This window comes from Chroicocephalus ridibundus, chromosome 1, assembly GCF_963924245.1.
Source record: "Chroicocephalus ridibundus chromosome 1, bChrRid1.1, whole genome shotgun sequence".
Classification (NCBI taxonomy): domain Eukaryota; kingdom Metazoa; phylum Chordata; class Aves; order Charadriiformes; family Laridae; genus Chroicocephalus; species Chroicocephalus ridibundus.
In genome coordinates, this window is record NC_086284.1 from 157,812,075 (window position 1) to 157,829,995 (window position 17,921).

Genomic DNA, 17,921 nt, shown 5'->3' on the forward strand with positions numbered 1-17,921 from the left:
CTTTATGGTTAACCACAGGAAAGAGAATTTATTTTTAGAGTGTTTTCAGTTCTGTTCTTAGCTGATTATAGCGATTAAAGTTAGACCTAATAAAAAGTTGTTTTATACTGAGCTGTCTCGATTACAAGAGAATACTGACAGTAGTGGAGTTCTTGTGCAGAAATGTTTTGATAAAGGCTGAAATAAAGTTGAATATCTTTTAAACACCTTAATGGGCTGTTTTTATCTGCAAAAGGTTTAAGAAAGTCATCCTGTTTTTCACAGGTGGTGACAAAGTGATAGATGTAATAGATGTAGCAAGACAAGCAGACAGTAAAATGAAGCTCCATAATTATATTAAATATTTCACAAATCCTGACCGACCAAAAGTATTGAATGTGATCAGCCTGGAATTCTCAGACACAAAGTGAGTATTGACTTAAATTCCTTGAATGTAGGAAATGATTTTCACTAAGTTGAACTGTTATGTGTAGGAATATAATGTCTATAATGGGAAAGATAGGAGGCTGCATATTTTATGTAGACAGCTACTGTGATGTAATGTGGGTATAAAACATTTTTGCTAATTCATAAGTAATAACTTATCAGGAATCAAAAATTTAAAGCTGTCATTTAAAAAGAGGTATTCTTACTCTTGATTATACTTATGGTTCTTGTTTGTTTGTTTTAAAAGGATGTCTGAATTAGTCGAAGTACCAGATATTGCCAGAAAGCTTTCATGGGTGGAAAATTACTGGCCAGATGATTCTGTCTTCCCTAAGCCTTTTGTTCAGAAGTATTGCTTGATGGGTGTCCAGGACAGCTATACTGATTTTCATATCGATTTTGGAGGAACATCAGTTTGGTACCATGTTCTCTGGGTATGTAGGCTTCTTGATTTATGACTGTGTGAAACAAAGTTTATTCAGTGTGTAGCTTTCTGCCATGGCGTTATCACTTGTTTGAAATTTTGTGCTTAAAAAGCCGGGGGAAGAGATTGAAAGTGAATTACTGATTGTTGGTGTTGCATTTTTATGTTTTTATTTTAGAATGCTCTTGGTGACTTCTTCTAGGCTATAATTGGTTGACTGATCATTTTAGTAGACTGGTAGGTCATATAGTGAGGTTTTAGTATAAAAAATTGAATTGAATGAAAATCATTGACATACTCAACTTTTTATTCTTCTCACAAACTTTGACCATGTATATACATCATAGAAGAAGCAAAGTGGTTTCATCTTGTTTTCTCATTTAGCATGTGTGCACTTGTCCATAAATTGTTTATAAAAGCTGGAATTTTTTATACTTCAATGAAAAGTTTTTGTTTGTTTACTTCTTTTACATGATAAGACACCAACTGGTTGGTGGACTATTGACTAAGATTTTTGGTCAACTACAGTTGTGAAACACAGGGGCTAGGAAGCCGCAACGCTCTGTAGTGGAAATACGAAATACTTAACATTTAGATCAATCTGATACTTGATTAGGAATGACACAGAGGTTGTAGTATGTCTCCAGGAGGACACTGATTGATTTATTTATTTGATATCTTTGTTTAATAGGGTGAGAAGATCTTCTATTTGATTAAGCCCACTGATGAAAATTTGGCTCTGTATGAATCTTGGAGTTCATCTGTCACCCAGAGCGAAGTATATTTTGGGGACAAAGTTGACAAATGTTACAAATGTGTTGTGAAGCAAGGACACACTTTATTTGTTCCAACAGGTAAGATTTCCCCCTTACTACTAGGACTTAGCGTGTTTAATCATGCAGGATTGTGCTATCAACATTTGTTTTCTCCTAAAATTTTGGGTAAGAAAAAATAATAGAAAAAATATAGAAATTTGGATTTTCAAAACAAGTAATTAGCTTTTTAGGTTGCCTGACAGTAATAACAGTTATCAGGAAAGAAAGGGTGTTTATTACTCACTTATAAGACAACAAATTAAAGCTTAATTTGGATATCAGGCAAGTAGTTCCAATTCGCAGAACACATATTGTTCACCATTTGATAGATATCCAGACTGAATTCTTATCTTACCTTAAAAATTTTGGTTTTGCAGCTTTGAATTTTTAAAACCTACTAAGCAAAATTACTACAAAAAACATGACACAAAAATCTTATGCTGTAGGCTAGAGGATTAAAAATAAAAGTTGGGTGGGTGTTTTTTTTCTGTCAGCAGGAAATCTAAACTGTGGTGGAGACTGTCTGAATCAAAATGAAAGTGTTCCTAAATAAAATTGAAGGATATATAATTGAATTAATGTGTTAATTCATTTTATTAAAAAGAAAAGGATATTTGTAGATATAGTTTATGAAACTGTGGAGTTCATAAATTCATTTCATCAGCTTCCTTTAAAAATGATGTAGTGGCATGGTCTTTTCTGATTTTCTTTAACAACATCTCTTGTAGCTGTCACCTAGTAGCATCTGATAAATTACGAGACATTTTTAAGACACAAGAAACACCATGAAAATTAAACTTACCTATTTAAAAAAGCACCCCCTGAACTCACAAATACTATAAACTTAGAAGTCTTTAATAAATCAAACCATATTTTGCCAATAAAGCGAGTGCCAGATAATTTCTTGTATTTTCACTTATCCAGCCCATCCATATAAATACTTTCTATTATTAAAGATTTGTGTTGGGTACTATCTTCCCTTTTTTTTTTTTTTTTTTTTTTTGGAAGGAAGCTTTAAATACATGGAGAAAAAAAAATGGTGCAGAATTCTACTCCTGGAATAAGCCTTGAAGATTATGTTCTAGTACCTTATTCTGTCATAGACTTCCTAGACAGACTACTACATTTTTCTTATAGCTCAGTTCTCTACCTGTGAGGTTCAGTGTTTACTGTTCTAGTTCATTGCTTGTGCAGAATAAATACTACGTGGTAAGGAGCTGTATATTCACATAATGTTCCTGAACACCCAGAGCTTTTTAAAACCATATATTTTTGTCAAGAGATGATGTTGATTCTCTGTTTATCTACATATAAGATCATTCATCTCTGAACAAAGAATGCAGAATTACAGCATGAAGAACTTTGCGACCCGGAGATCTTTGAAAACAGTTACTGCTTCCCAAGTAATCAGCTAAATCTGAGCTCTTACTCTAATGTAATCAAAAAGGAAAGTATCACAAAGTGATAATTTCTAATGTATACATGTATTTGTGTGTGTGTACACATGAAATGGTACTTTTTAATGTAAATGTGTGTATACACATGTGAGTGTGTATATACACACATACATATTCATATACATATGATGGAGTATAGTGTACGAACCAATAAATTAAACTAGGTTTCAAGACAGGTGTTTAAAAAATGGGAAATTATGTGACACTGTTTAAAGGCTTTAATAAAAACCTTTTTTAAAAAAAATAAAAAGGCTTTAATAATGAAAAGCACTTTTGCTGTTCCTGCTTGCACTGATGCTAGTGGATGTTATAATTATTTTATAATCTCTGAAATATGTTCAGAGTTGATTTAAAATTAATCTTGAATGTAGATGAGTAGCACCTGTTGGGAGGCTCTTGAGAGTTATTTAAATATTATTCAAGATATTCTGTGTGGTCTACACCAGATTTTCTTGCCTTGATACATAGACCTTGATCAGAACTACACCATGAAAATAGCAAGCAGGAACGTAAAAAAAAAAGAAATCCCTGAGTTGATGCAGGTATGCCATAAAAATCCTTGGGTTTGATGTAACAGTGAGGGGGCTTTGTTGTTGGTTTTGTCAGTGTCTAGGGAGATGTGTGTTTGGAGGATTGAACTGCATGTATTCCTTGGAGAGTCAGGAGTATTATGAACTGTGATGATGATGATGAGTGAAAAATTGAAACCATGTTAACAAATGCAACTGGTAATACAAGACAATCTTCATTGCACTGCAGTTCTCAAAGAACAGAAATAATACTGAACCACGTGCAATATTAATTAAAAAAACCCCTTAGGTTGCATGTACTATTGTATTCTACATTCTCTTATACCATGTATCATTCTGTAACTTCCTTCCTTCCCAGGCTACATAGTAGGCATGCTGCTGTCAACATCATTGCTAGGTTTCAGGTCTTTTTACGTGTGGTACAGCGAGAACTAGAACTGGTTGTTCTTATGAATTAGGGCATTGATGTAATGGTAGTTTGCAATATATAGTTGCTTGTGATTTGGTCTGATCTCGCCTCAAGTTGGGCATCTTCCTGTGTTTGTACACAGTGCAGGCCTGCAGTCAGTCAAATCATAAAGTAATCTGCAAATGTGGCCAACTCATCGTTTGTCGAAAAATCACCAGTATGCATGCAAAATCAGAAAAAAAAAATTAAAAGAAGAAACTTTATTTGTAGTTTATTTACATTAAAGCTGCACTGCATGAATTTTAAAGGTAGGAATCTAATATCATAGGTTTTTTTTGTGTACTTGAAATTATCCAGTAGTAATCAGCTAGATTGATAGCATAACGTTGATCATGCTTTGCCATGTCGAATAGTGGAGTTTACAAGGATAATAATAGGCTTTAAACTGATCATAATTTCACTGGAATTAGGATGACTGTATTTAGAATAATTAATGGAACTACTTCTGAATTCCTATTTGAGAAACTTCAGTGTTGCTAAATGACTTTTTTATGTAGTACAAACAGCTCAGTTACTGTAAACAACATGTAAATATTGAAAGTGATATAATTTCTGTATTATTGTTATGACTTTACCTTTTGTTCAATATGTTTTTCCTCTCCTGACCTGCTTATTCTTGTTGATTGGAGAGAAGACTTCTGGGAATGTTTACTTGACAAATTGCTGGCAGTCTTGGATTCCCCCTCTCCCCCATTAAAAAATGTATTAGTCTTAACTCCTTTAGAAAACTACAGTTACACTAGATTTCTGAAACACTGTAATTTACACGTTGTTAAAATTTAGTTTACTTGTTCCCAGCACAGAATACAATTCTTTTTCTTTTTTGTTTCCAGGTACAGCATTTTTCCGTACATATGTATTTAAAAACAGTCTTAGAATAACTTAAATGTATGTATTAAGTTTCAGAATCTTGTCATTTCAGGCTGGATTCACGCTGTGCTCACATCTCAGGATTGTATGGCTTTTGGAGGAAACTTTTTGCACAACCTCAATATTGGCATGCAGCTCAGGTTAGTCTCAGCTCTTTCTATACCTTTTCCTCAGTAAGTAGGATATTCTTTTAATAGATATTTTTCTTCGTGCTCTTAACCAGGATCAAATCGGTACAGGCTCTCAAACAGACAATAGTGTCATTTTCAGTTAGACTGTATCAAGCACGTACTCTTATTTCATTTCTGCAAAGTTTGTTTCAAAAGCAAAATGAAGGGTATGCAAGAATTTAAGTCAATAAAGGAAAAAAAAAAAGAAAGAACAACTCTACTTTGGAGATTAGTATAAGCAAGTGAAACAAAACTGAGCAAGCCCAGGTGTGCGACACAGTTGAAATGAGCGTCCTCAAGTCAGCATTGCTCTAAGGGCAGCTGTATTTAGTTTTTGTCCAAGATGTGGAGCTGTCTTCTAAACATATTGTTTTTATTTATTACAGTGGAATCCTGATAAAATTCCATCTGTTAAAAGATCACACATTGGGTTTGTATCCTAGTTTTATGAAGTCCAACTTTATTCTTAGAAGTGCCGCAGTCAAACTTGATAAGGTCAGAGCCTGGATGAGACCAGAGTTCAGTCTTGTCTGTGGTCTTGTTGGGATTTAACTATGTGGTACTTGACTTCTTTTATTTATCATGGCCATGGTTATTTTATTTTATTTTGGACATTGTGTCAATTTGAATGATTAGATAGTTGAATAATGAATTTGATAATGAAAGTATTCACATTTTGTGATGTTTCTATTTATTCAGGTGTTACGAAATGGAGAAGAGGCTAAAAACCCCAGATCTTTTCAAATTTCCTTTCTTTGAAGCCATCTGTTGGTTTGTGGCCAAAAACTTACTGGAAACATTGAAAGGTAATCCTTGTTTTCTTTTAAGAGATGTACATGTATCTGCTTTTTCTTTTTCAATTGATAATGGAGAAAATTATACTGCTGTGTGTGAACAGAGGAAACTTTTTAAGCTGGAAAACCAGACTTGAATTCCTTTTTTGGAAAAGTTATATTATTTTTTTAACCAGATTTTAGTGAATGCTGCACTGTGACAGTTCTAGATCCAGCAATTCTTGGTTTTAGTAAATGATATTTCTTAAAACTACTTAGGTGATTAGAGGTTTATAGGGTAACTTGTGCTGTGCAGAAATCTTAGTGCACTTGGTGATGCAGGTATCAAGACAGAGTATCTGAGATCCTGGCACAGTGCAATTATTCTGCCAGCCAAATAGGATTAATTTGTCGTTATCTGAAAAGACATTGTTAAGGAAGATAGGAAACTTATTTCAATGGCATCAGTTTTTCACTCACGCTTCTTCCATATCAGTTAGGATCTTCAAGTATCTTTTGGTAGCCTTTCTCTCTTTCTTTCAGTAGATGACTCTCTAAATGATCCCACGGACTTCTGTCTGTGGGTTTCTTCTTGGTGGCTTTACAGCTCAATGAAGAAGTTTTCTTGCAGTTCTGCAATTTTCTTTGGCCTTGTCAGTCAAACTACCTGTTGTCTTCTACTCCTTCCTGTGAAGGGAAAGGTGCCTGTGAGGGCTTTTGTAGGAAAGATGCATCAGTTCCTACGAGCTTGTTTCCTGAATGGGCATTTAAAGTTTCTGGATGAACCTAAAGCAACTCAGAAATCTTACCAATTAAAACAAACTTGCAGAAATTTTTTTCCTTCCAAAAAGTATTTTTTTTCTTGAAAGCTTGCTTTGGTTGGTCTCATACCTGCATATTTAAAATTTATAAACTCGTCAGAAGACATAGGAGCTGTATTCCTCCTGGAAAATCAGTGGGATATATGTTTCTAAACCATTCATCTAACTATGAGTCATGTCCCGGGTCCATTCCCCCTCCCCTTTTTATCCCCTGACTCCTTGAGTACATAGACTAGGAGCCTCTTGTGACTTGTATCTTAGGGGACGGGTATGAAGCTTATTCTCATGTTATTTTTAATCTATGGATTATCAGATACTTTGTTTCAGAACAATGCTATGATCTATAAGCCTATCATAAAAAATAAAAATTGAGGTTTCCATGGCGGAATGATACCAATTCAGTTGTGAAAGGTAGTGGTAATGACCAGCATGTAAAATGTTGAGTGTGTGGTTGTTAGCAGTACTTCATGTGAAATTCAGGTCAGTAAGCAAAATCAGCGCAATGTATCTTCTTGGTTCTTTTTATAAAATGATAACAGGGTCATAAACATTTGGGTTTGTCTTTTCATTGGCAAGAAGAGTTTTATGATACTATAAGTGTTGTGGCATTTACCTAAACTATTTTTCTTTATAGTTCCTGGGGCTTCAGAATAGGTAATTTGTTCACCTACCTAATACTCATTAATTTTGATTACTCTCAGGTCACGCGGTCAGTCTTGTCTATTGCAACTAAAAAATCCAGTTTGTGATGCTGCTCTGTGTTCTCAAAAAATCAACTGAGTCAGCTAGTGGGCAGCTAGTACCTTTTAACAAGTAGGAGGCATCTTGGAAGGAGGAATGGCTGTTTAGTACCAGAACTTCCCTTTTTCTGACATCAGACCTGGTTGATTTGCTATTGACAAGTGGAAATATTTGTCAGGATCATGGGGAGAGGTTGCAATCTACTTTTGACTCTTTATGGAGAATTTGCCTTTTCCCTTCTTTTTTTCTCCCGTGAAGGAAAAGGGAAAATTGAAAATTGAAAAGGAATTGCAGTCGCTGCACCATCTTTCTTAAGAGGAGCAGCTTCTGTAGCAGAGTGATTTCCACCCCCCCATACCCTTTGATTTTGGGAGGAAAAAAGATGTAAACTGTGTGAGGGAGAACTGTGATATTTGGAAGGGTGACAGAAAATGTTTGGGCAGTGAAAGTGTGCTAGTGCGAACGATTTGCTATATGTATGGGAATAAGCAATAGGGATTCTAATTTAGAGGTACTTCCCACATCCTTCTGGTCTGCTTTGACTAAAATATTTCTGAATGAAATAGAAGTGATTTCTCCCTTCAAATATTTTCTCTTGTCCTGTATTATAGGTCTGTTTTGTTCTAATTGACCTTTAGTATGATGTAAGCTATCCCAAATTCACCCATAAATAAGTCAAAAAAAAAAGATTTTATGTAATCACTTTACGGTCGCGTTGGTTGTTTTATTGTGTTACAGTATGCACATAAATACAGGATGTCATTGTTTTGTTTGTTTGCACAATTTTTCCTTTTTTGTGCTGTTGCATAATGGCAACTTTATTGGCTAATGGGTAGGTATCATCCTATTGTTTTCACTGTTAGTGTGTTTCTAATTGGTATCTGTATCCTTTTTAGAACTGAGGGAAGATGGTTTCCAGCCTCCAAGCTATTTAGTGCAAGGAGTGAAGGCTTTACTTACTGCTTTAAAATTATGGATGAAAAAAGAAGTAAGTATAAGTGATTTTCTTCGCTATTTTGATGAGCTGTGTTTTGATTTAAAGTAAGTCAAGGTCTGTGCCCTTTTAAAGATTATTTTTATTGGTTAGTTGAGTACTGAAAGACTGTACAGAGAATATGTACTGCTGATCTGGGGAAGAATCATCATGACAATTTTATATTCTATGATGATGATAGTCTTTTTAGACCAATTAATAAGCTCTTGTATTGCTGCTGATAGAAGTAGAATCTTGCTTCACCCCAGGATGGGATAAGAATGCTAGAGGATAAGCTGATAAGGTAGGGCTTTTTTCTAACAAATCTGTTTATATAGTTGATTCATTCTAGTCTGAGGCAATGAAGGGATGGAATGCCCCGATACTTAGCATTTTCCATTAATGTCAATGCTTTGGAGAGCACATTTCAGTTACGCTTGTGTTTCTGAAGAGTCGGTTTAAGCTTCAGATGAGAGTATTCACTTCAGTTGAATACTGCCCCTGCTGAACATTGGGTGACTCTTGTAAAATCATTAATGTGTTGTCTACGCTAGCTTTGCTGGTGCTCTGCTCTCCAGGAAAGCTTATTTGTTTTGGCACGGCACTGGATCTGGCCTAACTCCATGTGTTTTTTCATGTGCCTGAGCTAATAAGCCTCTTGGAACCTGTGCTTCTGGGAGCTGTTCGCTGTTCACTGACAGGCAGTTTGGTTCTGACTGAGCTTATTAATTCTAGTTTGTTGCTGGCCATGCTGACTTGAACTGGCTCTTGGAGATCTGTTTGGTCTTTCGCCCACAAGTTCTCATTGTAAGAGAACTCCTTATACAACAGATAGGAAATTTGCACAATGCTGCATCCAACATAGTGAGCTTTGTGGAACTGAACATGAGGTGCAAACGCGGAGGTGGTTACTTTGTGTGGAATCAGCTGGGGTCCAGCCTATGTGTCGTTACTGATTCCAGGTGAACCTTTGCTGGCCATCTGTAATAACTCTGAGTTGGTTCTCCAGTGTCTCTTTGTCTATGCCATTCTGGATCAATGCTAGCTGGTGAGCAGCGTAGCGATATTTACAGGATGTTGTGCCTGTTAAACCATGTGTGAATCCAAGCTATATCTGCATCCGTGGTGTGGATAATAAGCAAGCCGAGTAATCAGACTGCTGATAACTGAGAACAAATATAGCCTGCATAAGTCCTTGTTTTAATTTGAAATTGGATTGGATTTCCTCTTTTCTAGATTATTGTAGCATAATGTAGCATTTGTGTACTGTCTAGTAACTCATTAAGCAGTTTGATTAATACTTCATCTAGAATGTGATATGTTTCCCACTTTTCTGTGGAAAAAAAATTAATTGCACATGCTGCATTCTGAGTGCTTATTAATGAGACTTGTGAGCATTGCCAAACCACTGGCTGAACAGAGGCTTCTGTGAGGAAAGTACACAGTATCAGTGATCTAGTCACAATGTTGTCTACTGTCCACCAGCTATCGTGTTTTGTACCTTGCATTCATCTTTTCCAGCTACTACTTCATAAATGAGCTGTGATCTTTTCTTTGCAGCAGGCCACGTGCATGATAGGATTTAGTTGTATGCAGCTGAAGGCAGGAGGAGCTTTGTACATTGCTATACGATCTGCTTATGCTGGAGATTTCAGACCGATTCTGAGAAAGAAATGACAAACAAATAGTCCATCAATGAGAAGCCGACTCATGAGGTTTCACATTTGTATCATGGAGTATGCCTTTTCAAGACATATGTGAATTATCTTAGTGCGTTGTTTTGAACTACTCACTGGAGAATTTCAAAGTCATCTGCAGCAGGGCAGTGGTATCTTCATGTCCACAAAATTTAAAAACTGCCAAAAATTACAAGATGCTGAAAATAGAGTTTGAGTGCTACTAAAATTATTTTAGTTTTCATGTCTTGATTTGAATTAATTTTGTTCAAGGCTTTTATCAGTATATGCGTCCTCTGATTACTTTGGTGCAGATCATCAGTCTGCAGGTTAGTTGATACACACAATAACAATGATGACCTATCCAGTCGCCTGAGCTCTTGGATTTTAGCTCTGGCTTCCTTCCAGCTTGCATACGCAACAAGTCTCAGATTCAGTTTTTCAGGTGTTTGATTCATGTACCAGTAAGATTATTTTGGGCAACTGTTCTGTATTTTTTAAAAAATATATGAATATCTGTTTTAAAAGAGAAAACCAGGGTTTTTTGTAAGGAGGGAGGGTTGTGGGGTTTATTATTTTTATTTTATCTTTATTTTTTGTGTGTGTTGTTAAATATTGATATACTTTATTGTGATGCTAGTTTGCGAAGGTGGGTGGATTTATTTACCTATACGACTTTTTTCATCTGTATCTCTTGATTTAAGACAAGTTTATGTTTCCTCTGTATATTTCCAACATTTACAAAACCGTTTCTTGAAGCTCGTGAATGAATCATAGCTTTTTTTCATTATTTTCTTTACCTGCGATTTACATCTGACATACTTAGGCCGTTTTGTTGCTACTGTTCTCCCTAGTACAAGAGAATTCCTCAGTTCTGTTCCTTTTCCAAGAGACAGTTTGCAGAGACAACTTAAAAACAAGTTATTTAATAATAATAATAACAATAACTTTCCAGACATGGCATCTGTAGGTGTTTGTATTTCCTGCCCATCCTTTTCTTCTGCCAGGCTGTTAGGCTATATATCCAATTGAATTTGTTAGCATATTTAAGTTGCTTGGATGGATTATTTTTTTTTTAATAGTTGCTCTGCCACGGCTTAATTGAGAAAGCTTTGGTGTAAATAGATATATTTTATAGTGACAAAAAAGTGACCTTACCGGTGGAACTTACTTTGCTCAAAGAATTACTATAAATCATAATAAATAACGCTTCTGATATAAAGTATGTTTGCATTAGGAAGGCTTTTCAATGTTTTTAAACCAGAGAAACTTTGAAGTCAGTGTTTTAGAGGATTGCATCAGTCACTTCCTCTTGAAGTCTTCATGGACAGGAAGGCTTTTGGGAGAGTGAAGTCCTAAAGTAGAAAGGACTGAATGGTCCTAAAATGTCCAGTAACTTGCTGGAAAAACTACACAGTTTAGTGACAGAGGCGCCGTGTTCTCAAGTCTGAGTATGTAGAGGTAGTGCATTCAAAGAATGAACAATGGTAAATAAAAGCAGCACTGAAATTAATGATTATACCATAGTTATACCTCCATGTTGTTTTTTTTTTCTGGGGGGTGGGCGGGGAGAGCGTTTGTTTTAATGACTGCGAGCAAGCCAGGTTCAATGAAATGCACGTATGGTATCAAATTGCTTCTAGCAATAATGTTGCTGCTGAACCTCATTTTTGAAATGTGGGTAGCTGAAAGTGTTTGTGGAATATTTTTCCATTTAAATAATCAATTAAGGGGATACCAGAATTCATGTCAGTCGTTCTGGTCTATGCGTGAGTGCTGTTTTGTCTGTTTAGTTCTAACTAAAAGCGGTTTGAGGCACATTTAAACTGTACATACGAAATATTAAACATGTTTTTTACTAGATCTAACTGCAGAGTGTTTGGACTTACTCAGATTGGTGTACAGAAAATCACTCTCTGATGCTGTTTCAGAGGGTTAAAAGGAACATAAGTTGTTACAGCTTCCTAAATTTTTTTATAGGGAATGATTTTTTTTTTTAAGTGCTTTCTCTAACCTACTAGACTTTAAATAAGCTAAGAAGGTAATTTTTGAAAGTGAAATGTGAGGCAGATATGTAAAAATCTGCATTTTGTTTATCGATTATTATTCTTGATTTGCTCTTTAGATTTTGAAGGTCATGACTCTGAGTTCCTGAAGTGTGTCTCTATACTGACCATGCTAAAGGGAAAAATAAGCTGATTACTGTACTGAGTGGGGTGGGGGGAAATTAGTGGTTGTCAGTATGGCTTTGTACTACCCCTACTTCGGATTCTTAGAGACATTGAAGGGTATCTGCTCCCTTCTAAAGCTTGGACTGGAAGCTTCAGTGTGTGTGTATATCTGTCCTGGCAGTTTGCAGTCATTATTACAGAAATTAGTCTGTTTTTTTCCTTTTAAACGTTTTCCCTGTAAATTTGTTTATTTCATATTACTTCCTCTTTTATCCAAAACAAATGAATTAAATATCTTTTCTTCCTCCTTTGCATACAGCTTGTAACAGAACATGCCTTTGAAATTCCAGACAACATTAGGCCTGGACATCTAATAAAAGAGCTCTCAAAAGTGATTCGTTCTGTAGAGGTAAGAAAAGATGCAACTCTACATAAGCCTGCAGAAAAAAAAAAAGTCTTTGAATAAGGGAATTCCATAGTAGTTACGCTTCTGATTGACTGTATTCACCTTTTAATTTATTTATCGTTTATTTAATAATAGAAGATCAAGGAAAACTGTTGGGAATATGGAAGCTATGGGTATTTCAGATAAAGAAAATGTATAGCAAGGGTGTTATATGTATTTTAAAAAAGATTTTTTTAATGGTGAAATTATTTGTAGGTCAGTATTTCTAAAATATTTTCACTTATAGCTACTTAAAATTATGTTGCCAATATGCTGTTAAAGACTTTAATTTGAAATTCTGTGCATATTCCATTCTCCTACCCTGTTTTTTGTTATTTCTGGTCCAGTTGTCATCTCTTTTGCTCTTTTTCTTACGTTTTGTCGCTATTTTATTATATAGTCGGTGTTGTTTTTTTTTTCTTTCTATTTTCCCCTCCTGTACCGGAATTTGGCTCCTTTAATCCTTAATGAACATTGATTCTTGAAAAATTCTCACATTTGCATATGGAGAGAACAGTTCTTAGAACTGAAGAGAAATGAGATCTGTTGGGTACAGTACATGTCTACCCTATGCTGCCTTCATGAATAAAACCTTATGTTTTGGTGGTAACTTTTGGTAGTTAAGCACTACTATTATGCGAGAGCTTAAAGTCCCCAAATTGGAAAGAGGTGCAGTAGAACTAAGCTTTATACATCAAATCCGTAGGAAATATGTGGTGTTTCTCTAAAAGGTTTAACAATTTTATTTCTATAATTTACATTTAATGAGATGAATGGGAAGCAGCATGTAAGTATGTGGATTTATTCCTCTGAGACTATTCTGAAATATGTGTTTTTAATTAAAGGAGGAAAACAGCAAACTAGTTAAGACTCAGGGAATTCTTGGTGTGTGTCCAACTTCACGGTCTTCGCATGAAACAACTTCCCCTCACCACTCCAGACGAAGGGTGAGGAAACTGCGAGACCATGCTACCAAAACTCCTTCTAATCTGGACATCCTGGAACTCCACACCAGGGAGGTACTGAAAAGACTGGAGATGTCACCGTGGGAGGAGGCAAGTATTAAGTTATGTGCAAGAAAAACAAAACCAGAACAGATTTCTTGTCTCTATTGAAAGGCAAAAGCTTTTAACATGTATAAGAATACAGGCTACTACTCTTTGTCATATGAGACACGGATAGATTTGTGTTTGGTTTCTTTGTTTTGAGTTTTCCTGGTAGGAATTTCTCTCTTCCTTGATAATTTTTTTGTGGAGGTTCCTTCAACTTCTTGGTTCAGAAGGTGCCCTGAATCTGCTACTTACTGCAAGTACAGTTTTTGAGTTAGGACTGCTGTAGCTATCAAGTATTACTTTGAAATAGTTCTGTGAAAAAAAGGGAGCTTGCAAAGCCTTGATTTGGTGAGGCTCTGAGCCAGACTGCTTCTCAATGTGCTTTTAGATAGCTGTTCCTTATAGTTCGGTTACTGTAATTTGATTAGCCTTGGTTTTTGGTCATGTTCCTATTTCCTCGATGACTGTGCCTCCCTACCAGTAAGCCTAAGGCTGCCTTTGGTCTCCATTTTCCACAGTGGGCCTGTGGACTTTGTGGTCGTATTACAAAGGTATGATGGAGTCAATGAGTGAAATGTAGTCTCTTGAAAATTTCTTTTTTTCAGGTTTGATGACCTTACATCAAAAAACAGCAACAGAAATGGGAGAAAGAGTGAGAGAATGGAAATAAGTAGCTTTATGAAAGGAAATAAGTAGCTTTCTGAGAATGCTGACAAATTTATTTGGGACAGGATGGACTGTTATAGTGGAGAAATACTGATTTGGGTCCTTATACTGATCTTCATAAGGCATGAACAAGAAACATTCATTTAGCCCTCAAAGACAAGAAGCTGAACTTAAAATTTACCACAAATAGTTAACCTGTGCAGTTCATTGCTACAAATAATTTTTAAAATAAAATGTTTTTAAAATAAAATCGTCACTTAATGTAGAAATAATACTGTTTACTATCACTATTGACTTGAAAAAAACAACCAAAACCAACCCCACAAAAAACTATTTTACATGTTCCTGGTTTGGCACATAAGTATACTGCCAGTTGCCTCAGAGTGTATGTCTATATGTAAATTGCTTTGAGCTAAGAAAGTTCTGTGTCTGGCAGGTTACTTTCCATTATTAATATTTTACCGTCCTGTTAATCAGTTCTGTGGTACTAATTCCAGGGACCAGATACAAATTCAGGAGTTGTCTTAGCAGTTCCAAGCCCAGCTTTTGGCTTGCCTGTCCCTGTTGGTATTTCTTTGTTTTGATAATTCTCCAAAGGAAATGTAAAAGGAGTACTGTAGTGAAGTTGTAGTTGTTTCAGTTGCTTCAGGAGAGTATAGATGATTCAAGGAAGGAGGAGATGCAGTCCGCTGGTTCTTACATCAAATTATTTTTTGTCTGAGCTTCCATAGTTCATTATCAGGAAGGTAACCATCCTGGTGCTGAGTTTAAGCTTTTGTGGAATGCAGAAAAAACAATTGAATTTATAGAAATAAATAATAACAACACTAATTTTACTTCTTTAGGATACCACAAGCTCGAAACTGAACGGGAGATTTAACAAGCCCTTTCAGCCATCTTCTACAGTACCTGATTGGCGAACAAAAGACAATGATCTTCGCCTTCTGCTGTCAAATGGAAGAATAATTAGGTACGAAGGGTTGATTGTGCATGACTTTTTCCTCATCATTATGGTCTGGAGCATGCCAATAGTTAATAACACTTTCTGTTTGTGGAGCGCTAAGTTCCCATTTACCAGTAAGATTCGTTTTAGAAATATAGAAGGTATGTGTTGTCTGTTGTGTCTGCTGTCCCCTAGTGGAGCCACGGTTGTGGAGTGAAGAGGAGCAGATGCTTTGCATGTTCCTTTGTTACAGCATTTCATTCAGTTGCTCAGATGGGTTTGTACTGAAGGGAATGCTTCTAAGTAGAAATGGTTGTTTTGTATCCATCTGTTAGAGTGATTCTCATTAAAAATATTCTGGTGTAAAACTTTGCGTCTTTATGGAAATGACAGTTGTACAGGGAGTAAAATGGGAATAAGTACAATTTGAAATGAAGAGATGAGCATAAGAGAACATGGCTTGTATCTTGAGAGCGTGTTTTAAATACTGAAAAGAAAGCAATTCAGGTTTGTAAGAATAACATGATTATTTTTTTTCTTGTGAGACAGAGATGAGAGACGCCCATTTACAGATCGAAGTCTTTACACAGCAGACAGTGAAGATGAAGATGACAGGACAAGGGCGAAAAAGACAACTGTTAAGGTAGAAGACCAGCCCTCAGGATCTGAAGGAGAAGGGAATGCAGATGCCCAGAAACCACTGAACAGTAAGCTTGTCTCTGAGTCCTATCAGTTGCACATTTTGATGATCTTGAAGAGGGTCTAAATATTGTGAAGCCTGACTGAAATTTTACCAAAGTATAAAGAAGGTAAACTAACAGATCACAGAAGTAACATTAGAAGTTACAACAACACATTTGACAAATACTGTCCACTGAAGAAGCTAACAGGATGGAGTTGAAAAGTAAAACTCATCTTTTTATATTGGTGCCATCTTCAATGTTATGTACAGCATTTTTCAGAGTGGAGGTTTAGTTTGTGTTCTAGATGAGTATTTGTTCCTTTTGGTCTGTTTCATGATGTAAGAATGCTGATTTTTCTTGACCAAAATATACTTCAGTGTGAAAAATTCATTACATCATTCGCTGTAGAGAATAAAAGATCATAACATGCAGCTAATTTTAAACCTATCTTATATTTTACTTTTCTGTTTCTAATTTGTTGATTACATATTTGATCATACAATTTTGTATGTTTTGCTAATGAATAGGTTTATTCCATACAAGTGATCAAACATAATTTATCATTAATAAAATCTTATACTTTCAACCTTGGCAGTAATCTGCAAGGCTAGGGAAGAATTTAGGTTATCTGTAAAACACTTTAACCTCCATTTTCAATACTTTAAATCATGCTTCACTAAGAATTAATCTTTTTTCACCTTTCTGTAGCCTTAAGCCTTCCTGCCAAGTGTTCGGCAGTGCTGATCACAGAGTCTATTAGTAAAGTATCAATATTGAATGCCTGTTTTCAGTGCCTATTTTTAATAGCACTATCTGTGTGCAGTGACAGATTGGTCCTTGAGATAGCTGTTCAGCTCTGTTTAATTATGAAAGTCATATCCTTTCACAGTAGAGTTTACAAGGGCTCAGATGGTATGTATTAGGAAACTGAGGTCAACACTTAAAAGATAAGACTCCTGTTACAATTGCCTTAGTTTTCTGAACAACAGTCTGTAACAACATTTGAGTCCTTTGTCAGCCTGGATAGAATATTTAATTATTTTCATTAACAAAGCAATTTGTAATCCCTGTTGACTGTGCTTCCAGAGGTCACAGAAGACTCTATTAAAAATTTTGCACAGGAAAGAGTTCCCTCTTGCGTACTTATGAACCAACAAGGCAGACGGCTTGTTGAGTGAAGGCTGAGGCATATGTGCTGTTCCTCTACTTTCAAACCTGCTCTAGGTGAACCTGCTTTGGCGGGGGGGGTGGACTAGATGATCTCCAAAGGTCCCTTCCAACACCTACCATTGTGTGAAAATTGAACTAAGTAAATTAAACTAAGTTTTACACTTGAATCATAGATTAAATCATACAGAGGAATGGTAGATTTTCTTCAAAATTATTGCTGTTATTTGATACAGAATGAGTATGGCAGCATATATCTAAATGTAAGAAACGTACTCAGAACTAGATGTGAATGTTGAGATTGTTCTGCCAGAAACTGAGTACTCAGGACTATCACTAATGTTTTTAGCTGAATAGTGGGAGTCTTCAAACGGGAGTCTTCAAACTTTCCTATTAAAGATCACCTACATTTGATTATTTTGCCTTAAATGAAGGTCTACAGAGAGAGAGAAGATACTCTTCTACAGAGAATTCCATAAAAGGAACTACCTGTTGCTATAACAGCTGTCACCTTCCATTGTTTTTACTGGGATTTAGGCCAAGAGACAATGTCCACAGAGAGATGCCTTTAAACAGATCAAGCTGTGTATAGCTTTGTGTGTCATGCCAAGATCCTGATTCTAAATGGTGACCCGGTGTTGTCAGAGAG

At 35.8% G+C, this 17,921-nt stretch overlaps 1 protein-coding gene across 2 annotated transcripts in view; it reads left to right on the forward strand.

The window, feature by feature from the left end:
- KDM7A (lysine demethylase 7A) overlaps positions 1-17,921 on the forward strand; it is a 69,420-nt gene that overhangs the window by 36,194 nt on the left and 15,305 nt on the right. For both annotated transcript variants that reach the window (XM_063320237.1, XM_063320228.1), the window contains exons 5-14: positions 265-406; positions 674-860; positions 1,542-1,704; positions 5,044-5,131; positions 5,861-5,967; positions 8,393-8,484; positions 12,636-12,725; positions 13,607-13,816; positions 15,325-15,449; positions 15,972-16,129. In XM_063320237.1, the coding sequence (XP_063176307.1) occupies positions 265-406; positions 674-860; positions 1,542-1,704; positions 5,044-5,131; positions 5,861-5,967; positions 8,393-8,484; positions 12,636-12,725; positions 13,607-13,816; positions 15,325-15,449; positions 15,972-16,129 (1,362 nt within the window). The remainder of the gene's footprint in view (positions 1-264; positions 407-673; positions 861-1,541; positions 1,705-5,043; positions 5,132-5,860; positions 5,968-8,392; positions 8,485-12,635; positions 12,726-13,606; positions 13,817-15,324; positions 15,450-15,971; positions 16,130-17,921) is intronic.